The sequence below is a fragment of the Gossypium raimondii genome, chromosome 6 (assembly GCF_025698545.1).
Source record: "Gossypium raimondii isolate GPD5lz chromosome 6, ASM2569854v1, whole genome shotgun sequence".
Lineage (NCBI taxonomy): Eukaryota > Viridiplantae > Streptophyta > Magnoliopsida > Malvales > Malvaceae > Gossypium > Gossypium raimondii.
In genome coordinates, this window is record NC_068570.1 from 49,963,295 (window position 1) to 49,982,545 (window position 19,251).

The 19,251-nt window shown below is 38.7% G+C and overlaps 1 protein-coding gene across 1 annotated transcript; it reads right to left on the reverse strand.

The window, feature by feature from the left end:
* Window positions 1–15,734: 15,734 nt before the first annotated feature.
* On the reverse strand, window positions 15,735–18,800 carry LOC105774190 (cysteine-rich receptor-like protein kinase 4). The gene is made up of 4 exons (XM_052632324.1): window positions 17,952–18,800; window positions 17,616–17,753; window positions 17,400–17,521; window positions 15,735–16,360 (listed from the first exon to the last, which is right to left on the reverse strand). The coding sequence occupies exons 1-4, from the start codon at window positions 18,769–18,771 to the stop codon at window positions 15,995–15,997; spliced, it is 1,446 nt and encodes a 481-aa protein (XP_052488284.1). The 5' UTR covers window positions 18,772–18,800; the 3' UTR covers window positions 15,735–15,994.
* Between the last annotated feature and the right edge of the window lie 451 nt (window positions 18,801–19,251).

Genomic DNA, 19,251 nt, shown 5'->3' on the forward strand with positions numbered 1-19,251 from the left:
ATGGAACAAGGATACCATCGCTTTCTGATATGTTGCACCCGCATTCTTTAATCCGAATGGCATTACTTTATAGAAAAATGTTCCCCACAAAGTAATGAATGTAGTCTTTCTCATATCTTCAAGATGCATCTTTATCTAATTATATCCTGAGAAACCATCCATGAAAGAAAATAGTGAATATCCCGCTGTATTATCGACCAAAGTATCAATATGTGGCAATGGGAAATTATCCTTCGGGCTTGCTTTGTTCAAATCTCTGTAATCCATGCACATTCGTACTTTTCCATCTTTTTTAGGGACTGGAACGATGTTGGCTACCCATTTAGAATATTTGACCTCCTGCAAAAACCTAGCATCAAACTGCTTTTTGACCTCCTCTTTTATCTTAAGCACAATATCAGGTCTCATTCTTCTGAGCTTCTGCTGAACTGGCTTACAATCTTCCCTTATAGGTAGACGATGCACTACAATATCTATGCTCAATCCAAGCATATATTGGTATGACCATGCGAAGACATATTTGAATTCCTGGTGTAATTCGACAAGGTCTCGTCTTGTCTTTGCGGAAATCTCTGTTCCAATTTTCACCTCTTTCCCTTCTTCTAAGCTCACAATTTCAATTGTTTCTTTGTGAGGCAGGATCTATTTCTCTTCCTATTCTACCATCCTCAACAAGTCCAAGGATAAACCACAATCTACGTCACCTTCAAAGTCATGCGATCCCTCTAAACACATGTTTCGTTCAAAAGGAAACTCTGAGTTTGTAGCGGCGTCATTCACGTCATTGATATACAAGGACCTAATATGGTTACAAAAGAATGTATGAATTTATGTACCATTATTTGTGCAATATGATTGTGAAAGAATAATTAATCTATTTACTTATATGGAAGGAATAAAAGAATATTTGCTTGAAACAATTGCAACGATGTATTTTATTAAAATAATGATATCTGAACATAAACCTTTTTCACAAAGGAGTTCTTATTATTTCTAGGCTAAAATAACAAGTTTGTTCTGAACATTACTCTGAGAGAGTTCTAAAGACTTCAGGTATTTCTTCCGCAGTCCAATTATCTAGAACACTCCCAAGTTCAAAAGGGCAGATATCTAACATGCTCCCTTCATCATTGGCCTTCTCATATATGACATTGATGTGCACATTTTCCAACGTCTCTTCAATGCTTTCTTCAATCATTACCCTTCTCTCAGAATGAATGGTCCCTCTGGATACGAAAGTTTTGGATATGTGAGGACTGATCATTGGCTCCCATTTGATTTCCTCTCCATTCAGGCGCGCCCTTCTTCTTTCTTGCCTCATTTCCAGCTCCTTCCTTCTCTGCCCTCTATCTGGCTTGTACCTTAAACCAAAGCTGTCTTGTTTCTCTTTTAGTGTTGGGACCCCAATTCCCCCTTGCAGGTATTTCCCTAATCCTCTTCTGGGTAAAGCTCCTTTTCCTACCAACAATTTGCAAACCCATCTCTGTAAATCTGGATATTTTAGGTACTAGAATTTTGCTCCCTTCAGGAAAAAATGTTGCATTTACAAACTCCAAAGATCGAAAAGAGCATTCTACTGATTCGTCATTGGTCTCTACATACGGCACCTCGTTGGATGCAGCCGCTATAATATCCTCTTCAGCATTTATTGTCACCAGCCGACCTTCTGTCACCAACTTCAACTTCTGATGTAATGAAGAAGGTACAACCCCCGCCGAATGTATCCATGGTCTCCCTAATAAGTAATTGTAGGAGGGTTTAATGTCCATCACAAGGAAATCCACCTCGTAAACTGTTGGACCAATTAATAGGGGTATCTCAATTCTTCCCATGACCTTCCTTTCTGTACCGTCAAATGCCCTCACTATATTTAGGCATGTCTTCATGTGCGAGCTATCTATGGGAAGCCTATTAAGCGTAGATAATGGCAACACGTTCAACGCTGATCCATTGTTAATCAAGACTCCTGGCAGAGTATACCCCTTGCATCATGTAGTAATATGCAAAGCCTTAGTGGACACCATACCCCCAGATGGTATCTCATCATCGTTGAAGAATATGAAGTTATCAGCACTGATATTATTGACCAGTCGATCCAATTTGTTGACAGAAATATCTTTGGCCACATAGGTTTCGTTCAATACTTTCATCAACGCACTACGGTGTACTTCTGAATTCAAAAGCAAGGCCAGTACAGATATGCGAGCCGGTTGTTTATGCAACTTTTCGACAATATTATACTCACTATGCTTCAAAATTTGAGGAATTCCACAGCTTCTTCCTCTTTTACTGGCTCGTTAATGGATGACACAGGCTCAGCTATTTTCCCCTTTTGCTCTACTGTTACGGCCCTTTCTTTCACCAGCTCTGGATAGGCATCTATACCCCGATCATCTGTAATCTCTTTTCCAGGGACAGTTGTATTGCACTCGTAATTCCATGGTACTTTCTTACTATCTTGGTAAGAAAAGGCTGCAGGTTTCTTTATTATGATCCTTGGCATTACTGTCGTTCTCACTTCATCGTTCTTTGGTTGCGAGATAATGACCACAGGCTGAGTTACTCTTGGAATCTTTGTGGATTCGGATGTGCAGATACTCCTCTCTTCCTTAACCTCTTCGTAAAACTCTATTTCCTTGTCATTCATCAAGTCTTGAACCAAGGCTCTGAATTCTGTACACTCTTGAATCTCATGTCCCTCCTCGTGATGGAATTCACAGTAGTTTTCCACCCTTTCAAAGCTTCTTTCTGAATCCAAAACAAACAATCCACTTTCTACCATATTCCTCTAGACCCATCTCAAAGGAATTTTCACTTCTGCTATGCCTTCCTTGATTCTTCTACCCTCGTTCCCACCTATCATGTTTACTCCATTATCATTATGATTAGGTAACAGATTCTCTGTATTGGGCGAATCATCCAATTTAATGACGCCCATGCCTATGAGTTTTTCAACCAGCTTTTTGAACACCGCACAATGCTCTATGGAATGTCCCGTAATTCCCGCATGATAATCACATTGTACATTTGTATCATACCATTTGGGGTAGGGAGGCTGTAGAGGTTCTAAGGAAAAAGGAGAAACTACGTGTGCATTGAATAACTTTTGATACAACTCCCTATACGACATTGGAATGGGCGTAAATTGGGGCTTTTCCTTGTTTTGCCTTGTGTCAGCTCTTTGTTTGTCAATAGCCACCTTTCTCGACTGATTCACAGTAATCGTCTTTGAATAACTGGTGTTATTGACCTCGTTTTCCTTTTTCTTCGAGGCTAACCTTCTACTAGTTTCTCCAGCATCTATTTTCCCGCTTCTGATAGCATTTTCTATCATTTCACCATTCATAATTATGTCAGAAAAGCTTTTAGTAGCACTTCATAACATATGCGTAATAAATGGAGCCTTCAATATGTTAACGAAAAGCATTGTCATCTCTCTTTCTAGAAGAGATGGCTGAACTTGGACGGCAACCTCCCTCCACTTCTGTGCATATTGCCTAAAACTCTCACCGGGTTTCTTCTCCATGTTTTGTAGAGTAATTCTATCAAGTACCATGTCGGTTACATAACTGTATTGTCTTATGAATGCCTGTGCCAAATCTCTCCATGAATTAATCTTGGTACGGCTCAATTGATTGTACCACTTGGATGCTGCCCCTGTGAGGCTATCTTGGAAGAAATGTATCAGGAGTTGGTCATTATTGACATAACCAGTCATTCGTTTGCAAAACATGGTAATATGAACTTCGGGGCTACTAGTTCCGTTGTACTTCTCAAACTCTGGCATTTTGAACTTGTAAGGGAGTACTAAATTCGGAACCCGACTCAATTCTTTAGCATCCATCCCATAGTAGCTCTCCGCACATTCCATCGCTCTAAATTTCTCTTCCAGCCATTTGTACTTTTCCTCTAGCTGTTTTGGCAATTCATCATTCATTTTCTCCTTCCCAGCTGTCTCATCGAAGTTAGGGATAGTAGGATTAAAAAGGTTGGCTCCGGGGTTAGAGCCTGATCTAGCTTGAAGATTCATTAGCATTGCAGCGCCATCTTGAAATTGCTGAGGCTTAATGGTAACAGAGGACCTGCGCGGGTATATCTCAACTTGCTGGGGGTAAAGTCTGGAGGATAGACAGGTCAATGTCTCCTTCTTTAACATTAAGCACAGAGCTTTTTCCTTTATCAACTCCTCCAGTCAACAACTGAGTCAACTTAGCCATAATATTCTCTTGAGATTCCATCACTTTATCCATCATTTTTTGTTGAATCTTCTCAAGCTGCTCATTCATTTGTTGTTGAAACTGATCTTGCATTTCCTTTTGGAACTGTTCTAGCCTTTGGTCCATGTCTTTGGTTTTCGATCGAGTACCGTATCGGTGTTTGGTAGGTTGGTTGGTTTCAGATTATCTGAGGAATGGCTTAAATTAATTAGAATCTTTTAGTATTTTTTAATGCATGTGAAGCAAATTCAATGCATGAAATGAATGCAAAAAGACGTCAATTTTGATTCAATTCCATTTAAGAAAACTTTACTAGAAATTAAATTTCTTTACATAAAGTGAATTACAAATAAGACTTTGCCCTAGTACCTAGAACTCTAATCTTTCTAAGTAACAAAGCTAATTCTTGCCCCTGATCCGATTCTAATTCATACTTCACACTCAGCATGTTAGACTGTACTGCTAAAGCCTGTATGTGATCAGCTACTTCTCGAATCTGGACCATAGCTTCCTCCATAAGATGATCGCTGCTCCTAACTCGACTCTGAAAGTAGTGGAGCTGTTCATTATTACTACTCTCATTTTCTTTCAAGTATTTGATCTGGATCTCACAATTTTGTAGTGCCATTTCTAGCTCTTCGATTCTTTTATTCATTTCCTCAATCTTGCTCAAGCTTGCTTTCAACTCTATTGCGGAATTTCGATTCCGATACTGATGAAGAGATCTTTCCAACTTGGCCACCCTATCATTTAATTCACTTTTTTCTCTTTTCTAAGGCCTCGTTTCGCATCTACATCTCTTGGAATTTTCATTCCCATCTATCGGCTTTGTCCTTTTCTTCTCAAAGTTCTTTACGCCACTGTTCTGAAGTTTTTCCCAACCAGACAGTTCTTATTGACAGACGCAACTTTTTATAATCCGTCTTTAGACTATCCAACTCCTCCTCAGCCTTGTTTTTCTCTTTCCTTAATTTTTCAGTTTTGAGTTTCTAAACGTTTATGTCTAATCTCAAGTTCGTCTGTTCTTCCTCCATCTGTTCTATCTTCTTTTCTAAATCCACATTTCTTATTTCAAAATCCTGTTTTATAATTTCCAACTCAGAAGGGAAGACTCGCAAAGATTCCTCTATTGACTGGCTGTTTTCCTTTTTTAATTTAAGTGTATTATTGTTGATCCTCCTAACCCACCATTCATGATACTCAGGATTTGTCATCAGACCCACAGCTAACCTCTTCATTCGGCGAGTCTATTTCCACTCACTAGACATCTCTTGAATCTTCTTTCTATAACCATCATCCCTGTACGAAAATTCGCAATCAGCTATCCCTTGGGTCGCAGGTATAAATTGTCTTGACCTATACTGCCTTAGCACCAATAATGGGGCATATCCAATAGCTCCCCAAATACCAAGCAGAGGAACCCAATCAAAATTACCACACCTATACAGGATCTCATCTGGAAGCAACCAAGGAGCTCTCCACTCCACGTCATCCTCTTGAAGATTTTGAAGAATTTCCATCCACTTTTCCTCCGAAATGTCATCTCTGCTTGGTGTAGCAACTATCTCCTTTAGTGGTGAATAATTTTCAGAGAAAACCCGATACGAAACCTTATCCACTTTCCAAAAGTGACTATGAAACCACGCGAGTAGTAGCTGTGCACATCCAATAAATCTACCCTTACCCGCTTTTCGGCATGCACTCAATGACCTGAAGGTTTCTGCCAAAATCGTTGGAATCAGTGTAACCTTCTTATCAAGACGGTCAAATAAATCGATGACTGCTTCATCCACATAACCCAAGGCTTTGGGGAAGACAACCAAGTCGTATATACTTAAAGCAAATACATCTAACCTCTTTCTCACGTCTGGGTGTGTTAGAATTGCATCTTTCAAACTTCTCCAAGGAACACATTTACTATCCCCCTTTTGCTTAATCCGTGCAGCAACCCACTGCCCACTCATTCTTGTTATACTCATCAGCTTCTTTGAAAAGGTTGGCACATTTACCGCTCTCGAGTAGACCCTGTCCACTTAAAACTTTGAACATCGGAGTAAAGCCACATATTCCTCTATCGTAGGCACCAAATCGACCTTCCCAAATGTAAAGCAACTGTAAGTAGGATTCCAGAACTGGGCGAGGGCTTGAAACAAATGCTTGTCTACCTTTACATTAAGAAAATAAGGTAGATCCCCATAATTATCATAAAATAGCTGTCTAACCTCATCACTCCACTAACCACAGATTTCATTCAATTCTTGCAAATTGTTTTGAGTTACACTGATGCGCGTAAAGTCCCATAATTCTGATATATGCCCGTCCGCCAAACTATCACCCTTTTCTTGCTGTGTTGTTTCAGACCAAGTTCGGACAATTGCATTATCCTTCACTTTATCAAGAAACCCTTTTTCCATGATGAGCTTTCTATCTAGCCACTGAATATGAACCTACGCCTTTTATAATGAAATGAAATGCCATGACATGTAAGTAAAACACGAAAAGTCAGTATCATATAAACATAGAATATAATAGTAAAATACCTACTCGGATATCTACTAGGGTTTAGTGTAGTCCTACCTAGGGTGGATTTCTAAGGTTCATTATATGAGGTTTGGCTTCTAGAGCAAGGGTACCCGAACTAGCAGATTTCTCAATCCTCACCCATTAGAGGCTCATATGGGCCGAGTTCAGTTCAGGGGAATACATTTTCCTATGGCTGTACGGAGATAAAAATCTCACGAAGACATAGGTACGGATGTATCCTGGAAGCGGTCCACTACCCTGCACGGAGGTGAAAACCTCACGAAGGACTAGTTTCTCGCTCATACTTAAAAGGGTAAAATTATTCAACTCATGTAATGTGTAATGCAAACAATACTTAAATCCATTAAGCAAGAAATAATGAATGCAACAGGATACCATGAATTTTTTTAAAAAACAAAATTTTCTCGACCATAAGACAAGAATTAATCAACTTTGTGGCTCGACTCTTATTTTTTTTTTAAAAATTCCCCAGTGGAGTCGCCAAGCTGTCGAAACCATTTTTTTGAAAACAAAAATTTAGTTGTAGACTTTAAAAACCAAAAATTGGGAGTCGCCACCAATCTTTTATTGAGGTGTGATTGGATCACTTAAAAAATAGCTTTGGTCTACGAGTTTTAGAAAAAAAGATTCGGGAGTCAGTTATGTACGAGGAAGGATTAGCACCCTCGTAATGCCCAAAATTGGTACCTAGTTAATTAATCAGTTTCTTAATGTCGAAAATTTAAAAATATGATCCTTAATAAAACTAAAAAACGTTACTTATTAATACTTTTTTCATTTCGGAGAAAGAAATGTCACACCCAATGCGTTAGGGCACGACATTCTAATTCCTCAAAATGAATTAGTCCAAAATACTCGTGTAATAAAAATTTAAAAGAATATCCATTTATTCAAGATTTAAGAAATCGCAGCCCAATACGTTAGGGCACAATTTCTCAAAATCCTAAACTTGGAATATTTCCTTTATTATTTTTAAAAAAATCTTCATTTCGAGAAATCAATGCGTCACATCCAATACGTTAGGACACAACATGTTGAATTCCCAGTAATGAGTTCTTATTTTTTTTATTAAAGAGAAATGTTTGACTGTTAGATTTAACGAAGAAAATTGGAACCCAATACGTTAGGGCTCAATTTCCTTGAAAATCCTAAATACGAACATTATCTCAATTTTGAAGATTTTAAAATCGAGTAAAAAAAATGATGTGATGCTGCCTTAAGTATAAAATGCAATAAGAAACACAACTATTGCATAGAAATAGATGAAATTAACGTGCATAAAAAAAAACCACATGTAAAGTATCAAACAAACCAAATACACATGAAAACATGAATCAATAAGCAAATGAAAGAAATAAATAAAAATATAAAAAGGGTACAAAATATATACATGAAAATAGAAAGAATAAAAGACCTACACATGGGATTATATATAAAATTTTGGACTATAGAATTTATAACAAGATATATAATGCATTTATGAAAATAAAGAAAAATATATAATTATACATATTATAAGATGTGTGTTGAAAATATAAATAGGTGGTTAACATTTTGAAAATAAAAAATAGATATATACATATATATATAAATGAAAAACATTCGTTTTAAAAATAAATATATACACATATACATTTATACAAATATATATAAAATAAATTAAATAATAATTACATTATATTAAAAATATGCGTATATATATATGGAAATAATTTTGTACATAAATATACATATATATAAAAAGAAAAACATAATTACATATGAAAATAATAATTACATTATTAATTAATGAAAAAATAAAAAATAAAAAAACTAAGTTGAATTGTAAAACATAAAAAAAAACTGGGGCAGATTCGCAAATAATTGAAGATCGGAGGACCTTATTGAACACGCTAATAATTCAGAGGGGCTGGAAGAGCAATTTTCCCTTTTCCTCTAAACGGCGTCGTTCCATGAGGACGAAATTGAAATCGAAAATAAATAAGGGTTAAATTTAAAAAATAACAAAAAACTCAATTGCAAAAATATTAAAGGGCGGAGGGGCCAAAGGCGCAATTTGCCCCTCCGTATAAAACACGCGGATCCTAAGGTTGGGTTGGGTCGAATTTGGTTTAACTCGGGCCTTAAATGGCATCGTTTTGGAAGGGCTATTTAAGCCAAAGTTTAGTTTTAAAAAATCATTTTCATTTGGTTTTAAAATAAAACAGAAGAAAAACTTCAAAAAAGTTCTCTCTCCCCTCAGCCCGTCGTGTCTAGTCCGACCATAGGTCGGTCATCGGCCACCACGCCGGCCGCCGTTCTCCGGCACCGGCACTACCGTCTGTAGTGGCTGAAAAGGGGGAGAATCTCAGATCCGGTTCCTCCGAGGCCCCTAAGCCAAGATCTGGCCCCGAAACCCACAAAACACAACTGCAAAAGCCTCAAATCTCCGAGAAACCTTTCGTTTTCCGACCATTCACGGAGGTTCTGGGCACCACTCAGGTCGTTTTTTCATTTTTTTATTTTATTCGTATGTACACAAAAAAATAGTAAATAGCAGTAGATTATAGAAATCAACCTTTTTTTTATTGATGTTTGTACGATTAGTATTCTGATGTTTTGCTGTGAGGAAAAAAACCCCTCTCTTTATTGATTTTCCAAATCGGATCCTTATTACAGTGTGTTAAGATTGCTTTTATAGAAATCGTAAAAATACAAAGAAATCTGCTAATATCTGTTTGATTTGATTTCGAAATCCTTGATTTTCTTTCCTTTCTTGTGTTTGCAGGTGAAGATCGCGCAGAGATTCGGACTAGGTGGCTGCGGCGCGAGTTCTCCCCAGAAACCCTAGGGTTTCTGCCATTGTTTTGGGCCACTAGATTTGGGTCTCTGCTTTATTTCATTTTGGGCCATGTATTCTGGGCCCATTATTTGTTTTAGATTCAGCTTTGTAAAAACAAACTGGACTTTTTATTTTATTTATATTTATAAAAAGGGTCGGGTAAATTTTGGGTATTACAAAAATATAATAAATAATTAAATTATAATATATATAAAACCACAAAAATTAAAACTTTTTTGAATTGAGAAAAATAGTTATTGTTATTTAATTTATTTTTCGATTGTTATGTTGTGAGAAAGAAAAGGACCATCTTTTTGGGTAAGATATTGTCAATGGAAAAGTTTGATTTGGGGCAACTTAGGAAGTTTTTGAAGGATGCTAAGACATACCATCCAAGGTTATTTCTACCATATCCTCCTCTGACTTTTTAGATGTTAATGAAAAATATTATGTATGAATGAGTGAGTTAATTGAGTTGGATTACTTTTACTAAATAAATAACACCTTTAAATATCAAAGTGAAAGATTGTTAGTATTTTAGCAACAATATAAAACCAAAAAAAATATGAATGAAAGATATATTAGAAGCATAATATAATTTGTTGTATTGTTCATATTATATAGTAAAAAATAACAAAAACTTGCAAAAATTACTCCTAAAAAATGTATCACAAATACTTAACTTACTCCTGAAAATCATGTAACATAAATTTAAATCCCTAAAGGCTTGGTCTACAGACCTTTTATTAAGCAAGACTAAGACACATTCTCAATAAAGATTATGTATATTTATAGAAAATGCTGTTGAGCTTCATCATGATCATCCATTATCGGATTTAACGAGGGGATAGTTCAGTAAGGGACGTCTTGTTAACTGTGGCCAAGTGTCATGGGTTACGCATGGGAGCATGCAACCATGACAAACTTGTGTGATCCATCGTATTTGAGGGAGGTAATTTGGCCCAACCAAACTGGCCCGGTGCCTGGAGAGATTAAAAGCCCATCTCAAGAGCCTAGTAAATATGGAGAGTGATCCAAGAAGATATGATTATGTAATCTTAGAGTTCTAATTGTATACAACTTCTAATTTTCTCTTAGAGTTCTAATTGTATACAGCTTTTAATTGTAGCCCTTGATATACTTTGAGGCTCAACTATAAATAGAGACTTCTTTGCTCATTGTAATTCATTCAGCTGTAAATAAGAATTTTAAGAGTATTCACTCAAACTTTTTTCTCAAGCGTTCTTGCTTTTGTTCATCTTTCAAGGTTCGTTCTTACTTCGTTCTTATGCTGTTCTTCGTGGAAACAGTGAGGGAATTACGTTGAACCCTTTATCGTTGCAAGTTAGGCTAACTTAGGTGTTTTTGAGCAAAGAAGCTGCCTAAGGCCGCATGGATCGCGTGGGAAAAACCTAAGTCCGTGACAGCTGGTATCCCAGCCAAGGTTCGAAGTGATTGTTGAAAGATGTCGAAAGAAGTTGCTGGGAATGTTGAGGGAATGCAGACCCGTGGGAGGGCTAGGAAAGCTAGTCACTCGAGGGACATATTGTCAGCTTTAGAGGATCGTGTCGTCACTCTCAAGAATTTCGTGGGGGATATCAAGGAGAGGATTGATGATGTCAATGATAGGCTCCATGATGGATTGTAGTCCATGCAAGAACAGCTCAAAGTGTATGTGTTGGACAATGTGGAACAGTTGACGGGTAGAGATGATGCCATTGAGACTATGGTGGTGGCCTTGAAAGGGGAGATTGCGGAGCTCAAGGGTGAACTCACAATCTACAAGGCTGCTTTGGGCAATGGTGGGTTAGTTGCTGTCGCACCCAAGCCCAATATTGATGTTCCCAAGCCTAAGGAGTTCAAGGGAACAAGGTCCGCAAGAGATGTGGACAACTTTTTGTGGGAATCGAGCAATACTTCCATGCCAAAGGCATCACAGAGGATGTCACTAAGGTAACTACTGCTGCGATGTATTTATCTGACGTTGCTTTGTTATGGTGGCGTCGTAGGTCCACTGATGTGAGACGTGGTGGGACCGAAATCGAAACTTGGGAGGAGTTTTTATATGAGTTCAAAGCACAGTTTTACCCAGAGTATGCTGAGGATGAGGCTCGGGCAAAGTTGCGTCGGCTTACGCAACAAGGCACTGTTAGGGAGTATGTGCAGGAGTTTAGAGAACTTATACTTCAAATATCAGATATGGGGGAGAAAGAGGCATTCTTTTCCTTTATGGACGGATTAAAGTCGTGGGCGAAGCAGGAGCTGCAACGCCAAGGAGTTCAAGAACTCACCAAGGCTATGTCCGTAGCAGAATCGCTTGCTGAATTTGGTAGGAAGAAAGACAATGTCAATTCTTCTAAGCCCAGATTTAATCAAAAGGGTAATAGTGGGGGAGATAAAGAAAGACCCACTAGGAACAGCAATGGTAAGAAGCCTTGGGACAAGAAAAAGAGTGGGCCTATAAGTTGCTTTCACTGTGGTAATCCACATATGATCAAGGACTGCCCAAAGAAGGTCGCTCTCACGGCTATGGAAGTAAAGGGGGAGTCTGATATGGAGGATAACAACCTTGGTTTGATACTAAGGGGTGTTGAAGATAGAATGGGCTATGATTTGATGTTTGTAGACATCATTGTGGCTGGCAGAAAATTGAATGCACTCGTTGACACAGGCGCTTCTGATTTGTTCATGTCCAAGGAGGCTGCTTGTAAACTGGGCCTCAAGATAGATAATGAAGTGGGTCGGATCAAAACAGTGAACTCAGAAAGTGTTCCAATCAAGGGGGTTGCAAAGGGAGTGGATCTTCAGCTCGGCAAATGGTCTGGGAAGGTATCCATTAAGGTAATACCACTTGATGATTATGATTTTGTGGTTGGACTAAGCTTCCTTGATCAGGTTAATGCTCTTATTGCCCCTTCGAGCAATTACATGGTGATTTCGGACGCGAAACATCAATGCATGGTAAAAGTGACAAGGAAAAGAAGCTTTGAGGGAAAAACATTGTCAGCAATTCAGTTTGCTAAAGGTGTACGTAGAAATGAAGTCTTATATTTAGCCACCTTGAAGATCGAAGAGACCGCTGAGTCTGCTAGTGAGACCCCGAAAGAAGTGGGTCAATTGTTGCAATCATTTTGAGATGTAATACCTGCTCAGTTTCCTAAAATTTTACCACCCAAGAGGGAGGTGGACCACAAAATCGAGTTAGAGTCCAATGTGGTGCCGCCAGCAAGGGCCCCCTATCGTATGTCGCCGCCAGAATTAGAAGAGTTGCGGAAACAATTCAAGGAAATTTTGGATGCGGGATTCATTTGACCATCTAAATCCCCATACGGTGCCCCAGTGTTGTTCCAAAAGAAACATGATGGGTCCTTGAGAATGTGCATCGATTATCAAGCTCTAAACAAGATCACTGTGAAGAATAGATACCCTATTCCTTTTATTGCAGATTTGTTTGATCATCTTGGTAGTGCAAGATGGTTTACCAAGTTAGATCTGAGATCGGGGTATCATCAAGTTCAGATAACTGAGGGGGATGAACCAAAGACAGCTTGTGTGAAACGGTACGGATTGTATGAGTTCCTTGTGATGCCTTTCAGACTCACGAATGCCCCAACTACATTCTGCACCCTAATGAATAAGGTACTTCAACCATTTCTTGATCGTTTTATGGTTGTTTACCTTGATGATATTGTGGTATATAGCAAGTCTTTTGAAGAGCACATGGGACACTTGAGGGAGGTATTCCAAACTTTGAGGGAAAATGAGCTGTTCATCAATGAGGAGAAATGCTCATTTGCCCAACAAAAGGTGTCATTCCTAGGCCACATTGTGAGAGGTGGTAAGATCCAAATGGATAAGAGCAAAGTTCGAGCCATTTCAGAGTGGGAGCCTCCAACCAAGGTAACGGAGTTGAGATCCTTCCTTGGGTTGACAAATTACTATCGACGCTTTGTCGAAGGCTACTCTAGAATCACCACTCCCTTGACAGACATGTTGAAAAAAGGGAAGGTATGGGATTGGAAACCGGAATGTGAGAAGACCTTTAATCAATTGAAGCAAGAAATGACGAGTGAACCCGTACTTGCCTTGCTGGATTTTGCGAAGCCTTATGAGGTACGCACGCATGCATCAGATTATGCTATTGGGGGAGTACTGATGCAAGATAGGCACCCAATTGCTTTCGAGACCCGAAAGTTTAATGAGACGGAGCGTAGATATACGGTCCAAGAGAAAGAGATGACTGCGGTAGTACACTACTTGCGCACATGGAGACATTATCTATTGGGTTCCAGGTTCGTGGTCCTTACTGATAATGTTGCCAATAGTTAATTTTTAACCCAGAAAAAGTTGTCTTCCAAGCAGGCTCGTTGGCAGGTTTTACTAGTGGAGTTTGATTTTACAATGGAATATAAACCAGGAAGTGCCAACATTGTGGCTGATGCACTCAGTCGAAAGATGGAATTCACAGCAATTAGTCAACTTGATGGTTCCTTGTTTGAACGGATTCGAGAGGGATTGTCCCATGATCCCACGGCCAAAAAATTGATTGAGCTTGCCAAGGAGGGAAAAATAAGAAGATTTTGGCTTGATGGGGAGCTGTTATACACTCGTGGACACCACCTATATGTGCCCCATAATGGGAAACTCCGTAAGGAAGTCATGAAGGAGTGTCATGACTCGAAATGGGCAGGCCATCCAGGGATGCATCGCACTTTGGCCCTTTTGGAGGAACATTATTACTGGCCTCACATGGGTGCTAATGTGGAAACCTAAGTGAAAACTTGTCTAGTGTGCCAACAAGACAAGGTTGAGTTAAAAACTCTAGCCGGTTTGCTTCAACCCTTGCCAGTTCCGGAAAGGCCATGAGAGAGTTTATCCATGGATTTTATTATTGGTTTGCTTAAGTCTGACGGGTTTAGGAGTATTCTTGTTGTGGTGGACAGGTTTTCAAAGTATACGACATTTATTCCGGCGACCAAGAAGTGCCCTCCTGAGGAAGCAGCTCAATTGTTTATTAGACACGTGCTGAAATATTGGGGAGTGCCACTGTCTGTTATCAGTGATCGAGATGGGCGATTTACGGGCTGGTTCTGGACGGAATTGTTCAAGTCAATGGGCTCAGATTTGAATTTCTCCACGAGCATGCATCCACAAACCGATGGGCAAACTGAACGAGTAAATGCTTTGTTGGAGACATATCTTCGACACTACGTAAGTTCCACACAAAGAGATTGGCCAAATTTGTTGGATGTGGTCCAATTTTCATACAACTTACAGCGAAGTGGGGCCACGAATCAAAGTCCATTTGAAATAGTGGCGGGTTAATAGCCACTCACACCCAACACTATTGTGACCTATTATACAGGACCAAATCCGGCAGCCTATCTATTCGCAAAAGATTGGCAAGAGAAGAATGACTTGGCTAGAGGCAAGTAAGCATAGCAAGAAGTGGGCTGATCAAAAACGAAGGGATGTGCAATTTCAAGTGGGTGACTCAGTCCTCGCTAAACTACACTTGATTTTGCGATATACTGGCTTGCACAAGGGTCTTGTGCGAAGGTATGGGGGGCTGTTCAAAGTTTCGAAGAGAGTAGGCAAGGTGACCTACAAGCTTGAGCTGTCAGTAAAACTTAAAGTCCACCCAGTCTTCCATGTAAGTATGCTTAAGCCATTTCATGAGGATCAAGAGGATCCGAATCGAGGCAAGTCCGAACGAGCACCGATGGGGGTAAAGGTGTCGTATGATCTTGAAGTCGAAAACATTGAGGCAGATCTGGTAATTAGACAAAAGTACCATCGACCACGGCATGAGTACTTAGTTTGATGGAAGGGACTTCCTGATAGCGAAGCAAGTTGGGAACCTGCCGAGGCATTGTGGCAATTCCAAGGGAAGATTGACCAGTTCCATAAGGAGGATGCGACGAGGGCGTCGCTAGAACAAGTGGGGGAGAATGTCATGGGTTGCGCATGGGAGCATGCAACCATGACAAACTTGTGTGATCCATCGTATTTGAGGGAGGTCATTTGGCCCAACCAAACTGGCCCGGTGCCTGGAGAAATTAAAAGCCCATCTCAAGAGTCTAGTAAATATGGAGAGTGATCCAAGAAGTTATGATTATGTAATCTTAGAGTTCTAATTGTTTACAGCTTCTAATTTTGTCTTAGAGTTCTAATTGTATACAGCTTTTAATTGTAGTCCTTGATGTACTTTGAGGCTCAACTATAAATAGAGACCTCTTTGCTCATTGTAATTCATTTAGTTGTAAATAAGAATTTTGAGAGTATTCACTCAAACTTTTCTCTCAAGCGTTCTTGCTTTTGTTCATCTTTCAAGGTTCGTTCTTGCTTCGTTCTTCTGCTGTTCTTCGTGGAAACAGTAAGGGAATTACGTTGAATCCTTTATCATTGCAAGTTAGGCTGACTTAGGCGTTTTTGAGCGAAGAAGTTTCCTAAGGCCGCACGGATCGCGTGGGAAAAACCTAAGTCCGTGACACAAGGCACTACTTGTTGATTGATTGGATTTATAATTCATAATCGAAGGCTTTCCTTTAGTAATGGTGCCAAAATAGAATGTTGTTCTTTGAGGTGATGGCAAAGTAACCGAGGAACTACTGAGCATGAGAACAACTTTCGCCGTTGGTGGCCTTGCTTCTGGATCTTGTTGAACGCACAACAAGGCGATGTGAATGCACCTTGCAACTTCATTGCTTACATAAGAATCTCTTAAGGCTGAATCCATCACTTCTATTGGTGTCCCATTTTTCCATTGTCTCCATACCTGCAAACAACCACCATATAACACTTCTCAGTACACAATTATTTGAAGTCGGGTGCAAGTGTTAGATCCTCTTAGACTTATGTAAGTTAGAAGGTTTTCGGCATGTGCAGAGTGACAGAAACTTGTATTCCTTTTGCCACATACAATTTCCAGCATCAAAATGCCGAAACTATATATATCAGACTTTTCAGACAATAGTCCATGCACAACATATTCTGGAGACATGTAACCATTGCAACATAAAAGCGTCAGTGATTAACCCAGAACTTAGTAGATTTTTTGTCAATATAATGTAGCAATATCAAAACAGAGATTTGCATAAGTGAAAGTAAAATGCAATTGAATGGAAATTAACTATGTGCCGGCGATTCTCTTGGTCTGTTGTAGGCTTTTATTCTCCCCAACAATCTTTGCCATACCCAAATCAGAAATCTTTGGGGTCATGTCCTCGTCTAATAGAATATTACCAGCTTTAAGATCACGGTGTATGATTTTGAGACGCGAATTTGAGTGAAAGTATAAAAGCCCTCGAGCAATCCCTTTAATTATTTTGTATCGTAGGGGCCAAACTAACTATCTTTGTTTTTCAAGTTCTGAAATGAAAGAGCAAAAGAAAAAGTAAATGTTGTTTGTCATGATCAATAGGTCATAAACAGGTTATTTTTGGTGAAAATAAAAGCATGTTGTATATCTGTCTGTGTGAAAGGGCCAAACCAAATATGAAGTGATCAAGGCTTTTGTTGGGCACAAGTTCATAGATAAGCATCTTCTCTTTTCTTTCTAGGCAATACCCTAATAGCTTCACAAGATTCCGATGCTGAAGTTTGGCTACCAATACAACTTCAGTTTGAAACTCATCAGCACCTTGACCCGAGCTTGTTGATAGTCTCTTCACAGCTATTTCTTGTCCATCAGTAAGTATACCATAATCGTGTCAAGCACAATAATTCTTTATGAAACAATCAACCTTGGGGCTATCTCTAAATCTTTAACCAAAAAGAGTGGAGATAATTTTATACGATGATACCATTTTCCGCACCTTATATACACTGCCAAATCCACCAGCACCGATCTTGTTAACTTCAGCGAAGTTTTTTGTAGCAGCTTCAATTATACTCAAATCAAATCTCAGAGATTGCAATGCCATGGCTTTGAGTTCATCTGCAAATTATATAAATTGTGAAAGTCATTGGCTTCTAAGCAAATATAATGGTGTTTTTTGAGTTGAATGGTCATATTACAGATTTTGGCTTACCATTTCTGGTTTTTCGCGCAGTTAGTTTCTTGGTTGCTTTCCAACCAAGAACACAACATAAGAAACAGGACAAAACCAAGAAGCCAACCGTTGAAACAACAATTTTGATCACTGTCTGTGATGATATCCCCCTTTTACCTGAATAAAGAAGAATGGTTTGAAAATTATTGATAGAACTCGTTATAGTGATACAATGATACTCCGATTCACACTCACTACATAAAGAAAACCTATTCAATGTTCCCACAAAAGCAGAGGAGATTAAGTAAAGCGAATTTAAAACAAATTTTGAGTAAATGATGCATCGACGACACTACTTTGATCTATTACACCGACCTGGAGGAGGAGGTGGAGGGAGTAGAAGAGGATGTTGAGGCGAGACTGGGGGCTTAGCTAATCCAGTTTGGTTTAGGCTATAGAAAGGGCTTGTCTGATATTGTGCAGTACAGCTAGGGTACATAGCAAATCCTGATTGTTTTCCACCTAAATGGAATTGCAAGTCTGCAATAGCGTCCTGGAGGCATCTGTAGCAATCCTCACTGGAAATGTCGGGTGTGCACTGTGCTAGGCTGTAAAGTGTTTGGAACGCATTAAAAGTTGCCTCTTTCGTAGAAAACTTTTTAGTCCTGGATGTAGCGTTTGGAGCCCGAGTTGCAATATCTTTCATCACAGTTGCAACCAGCCGGTTAAAGCGGTATGGTTCCATGGCGTCTACCCTGTACGACAAACTTACATTAGGTCTTTCAGCCATGGAGGAAAAGATGGACCGGTTCGAGTAACGTAGCATGCACTGGTTATACCAAATAATAGCCCAACTTTGGTTAGGACAAAGTTTAACTACATCGGCAGCAGCAAGGTTGATGCAGTCACGGCATATTTCAGGACGGGCATCCCCACGGCAGAGAAAGAGACCATACACCATGTTAGGCTCCTGTCCCGCGGTGGTGTTGAAGAATCCGTCGTGCTCCGTCGCTTTGGTTGAGAGATAAGAGAAGAGCTGATCGACATTCGCGGCATAGACGATGTTTCCGGTCAAAGTGGTTGCGTTGGAACAGAAGTAGTACCATCGCGTTAGATCCTCTAAACTGCCGAAGCTAAAGGTTGAAAGACACACAGCTACAAGAAAGACTTTGGTGAAGGAATCAACCATCATCATTTTTTTTTAAAATTTCTCAATTAATTTTATTAAGACAGGAATTTTTATTACAATGTTATAAAAAAAAATAGGGTAAACGAAATGGTCATCTCCTTTAACGTTTTGGATTTAAAATTTTCTATTTTATTAAAATTTAATATTTTGGCCACTCATCAATTAAATCATTGATGAAAGTTTTTTATTAGAATAATAATAAATTTAGCCCTCTAATATTTATAAATTCTATTAATTTAGTTTTAATTTAAAATATTCAACAAATTTAACCTTTAACTTTTCACATTATGTTAATTTAGTCTTTAATATTAAAAATTCAGAAATTAGAAAACTTTAAAAATTATATATATAAGTTTATTTTTTGATAAGAATATATAAGATTTTATAAAAATAGATACAAAATTATAAAAATATTTTGAATAAATCAATACCCATTTTCTAATATTGAATTTATTTATAAAAACAATAATTTTATAAATAAAATTA

Coding starts and splice junctions, on each gene's coding strand:
- LOC105774190 (XM_052632324.1), bottom strand. CDS start 18,771: ATGATGATGGTTGATTCCTTCACCAAAGTCTTTCTTGTAGCTGTGTGT. Junction 17,754..17,951: donor CCCTCCACCTCCTCCTCCAG/GTCGGTGTAATA, acceptor TTCTTTATTCAG/GTAAAAGGGGGATATCATCA. Junction 17,522..17,615: donor TGCGCGAAAAACCAGAAATG/GTAAGCCAAAAT, acceptor TATAATTTGCAG/ATGAACTCAAAGCCATGGCA.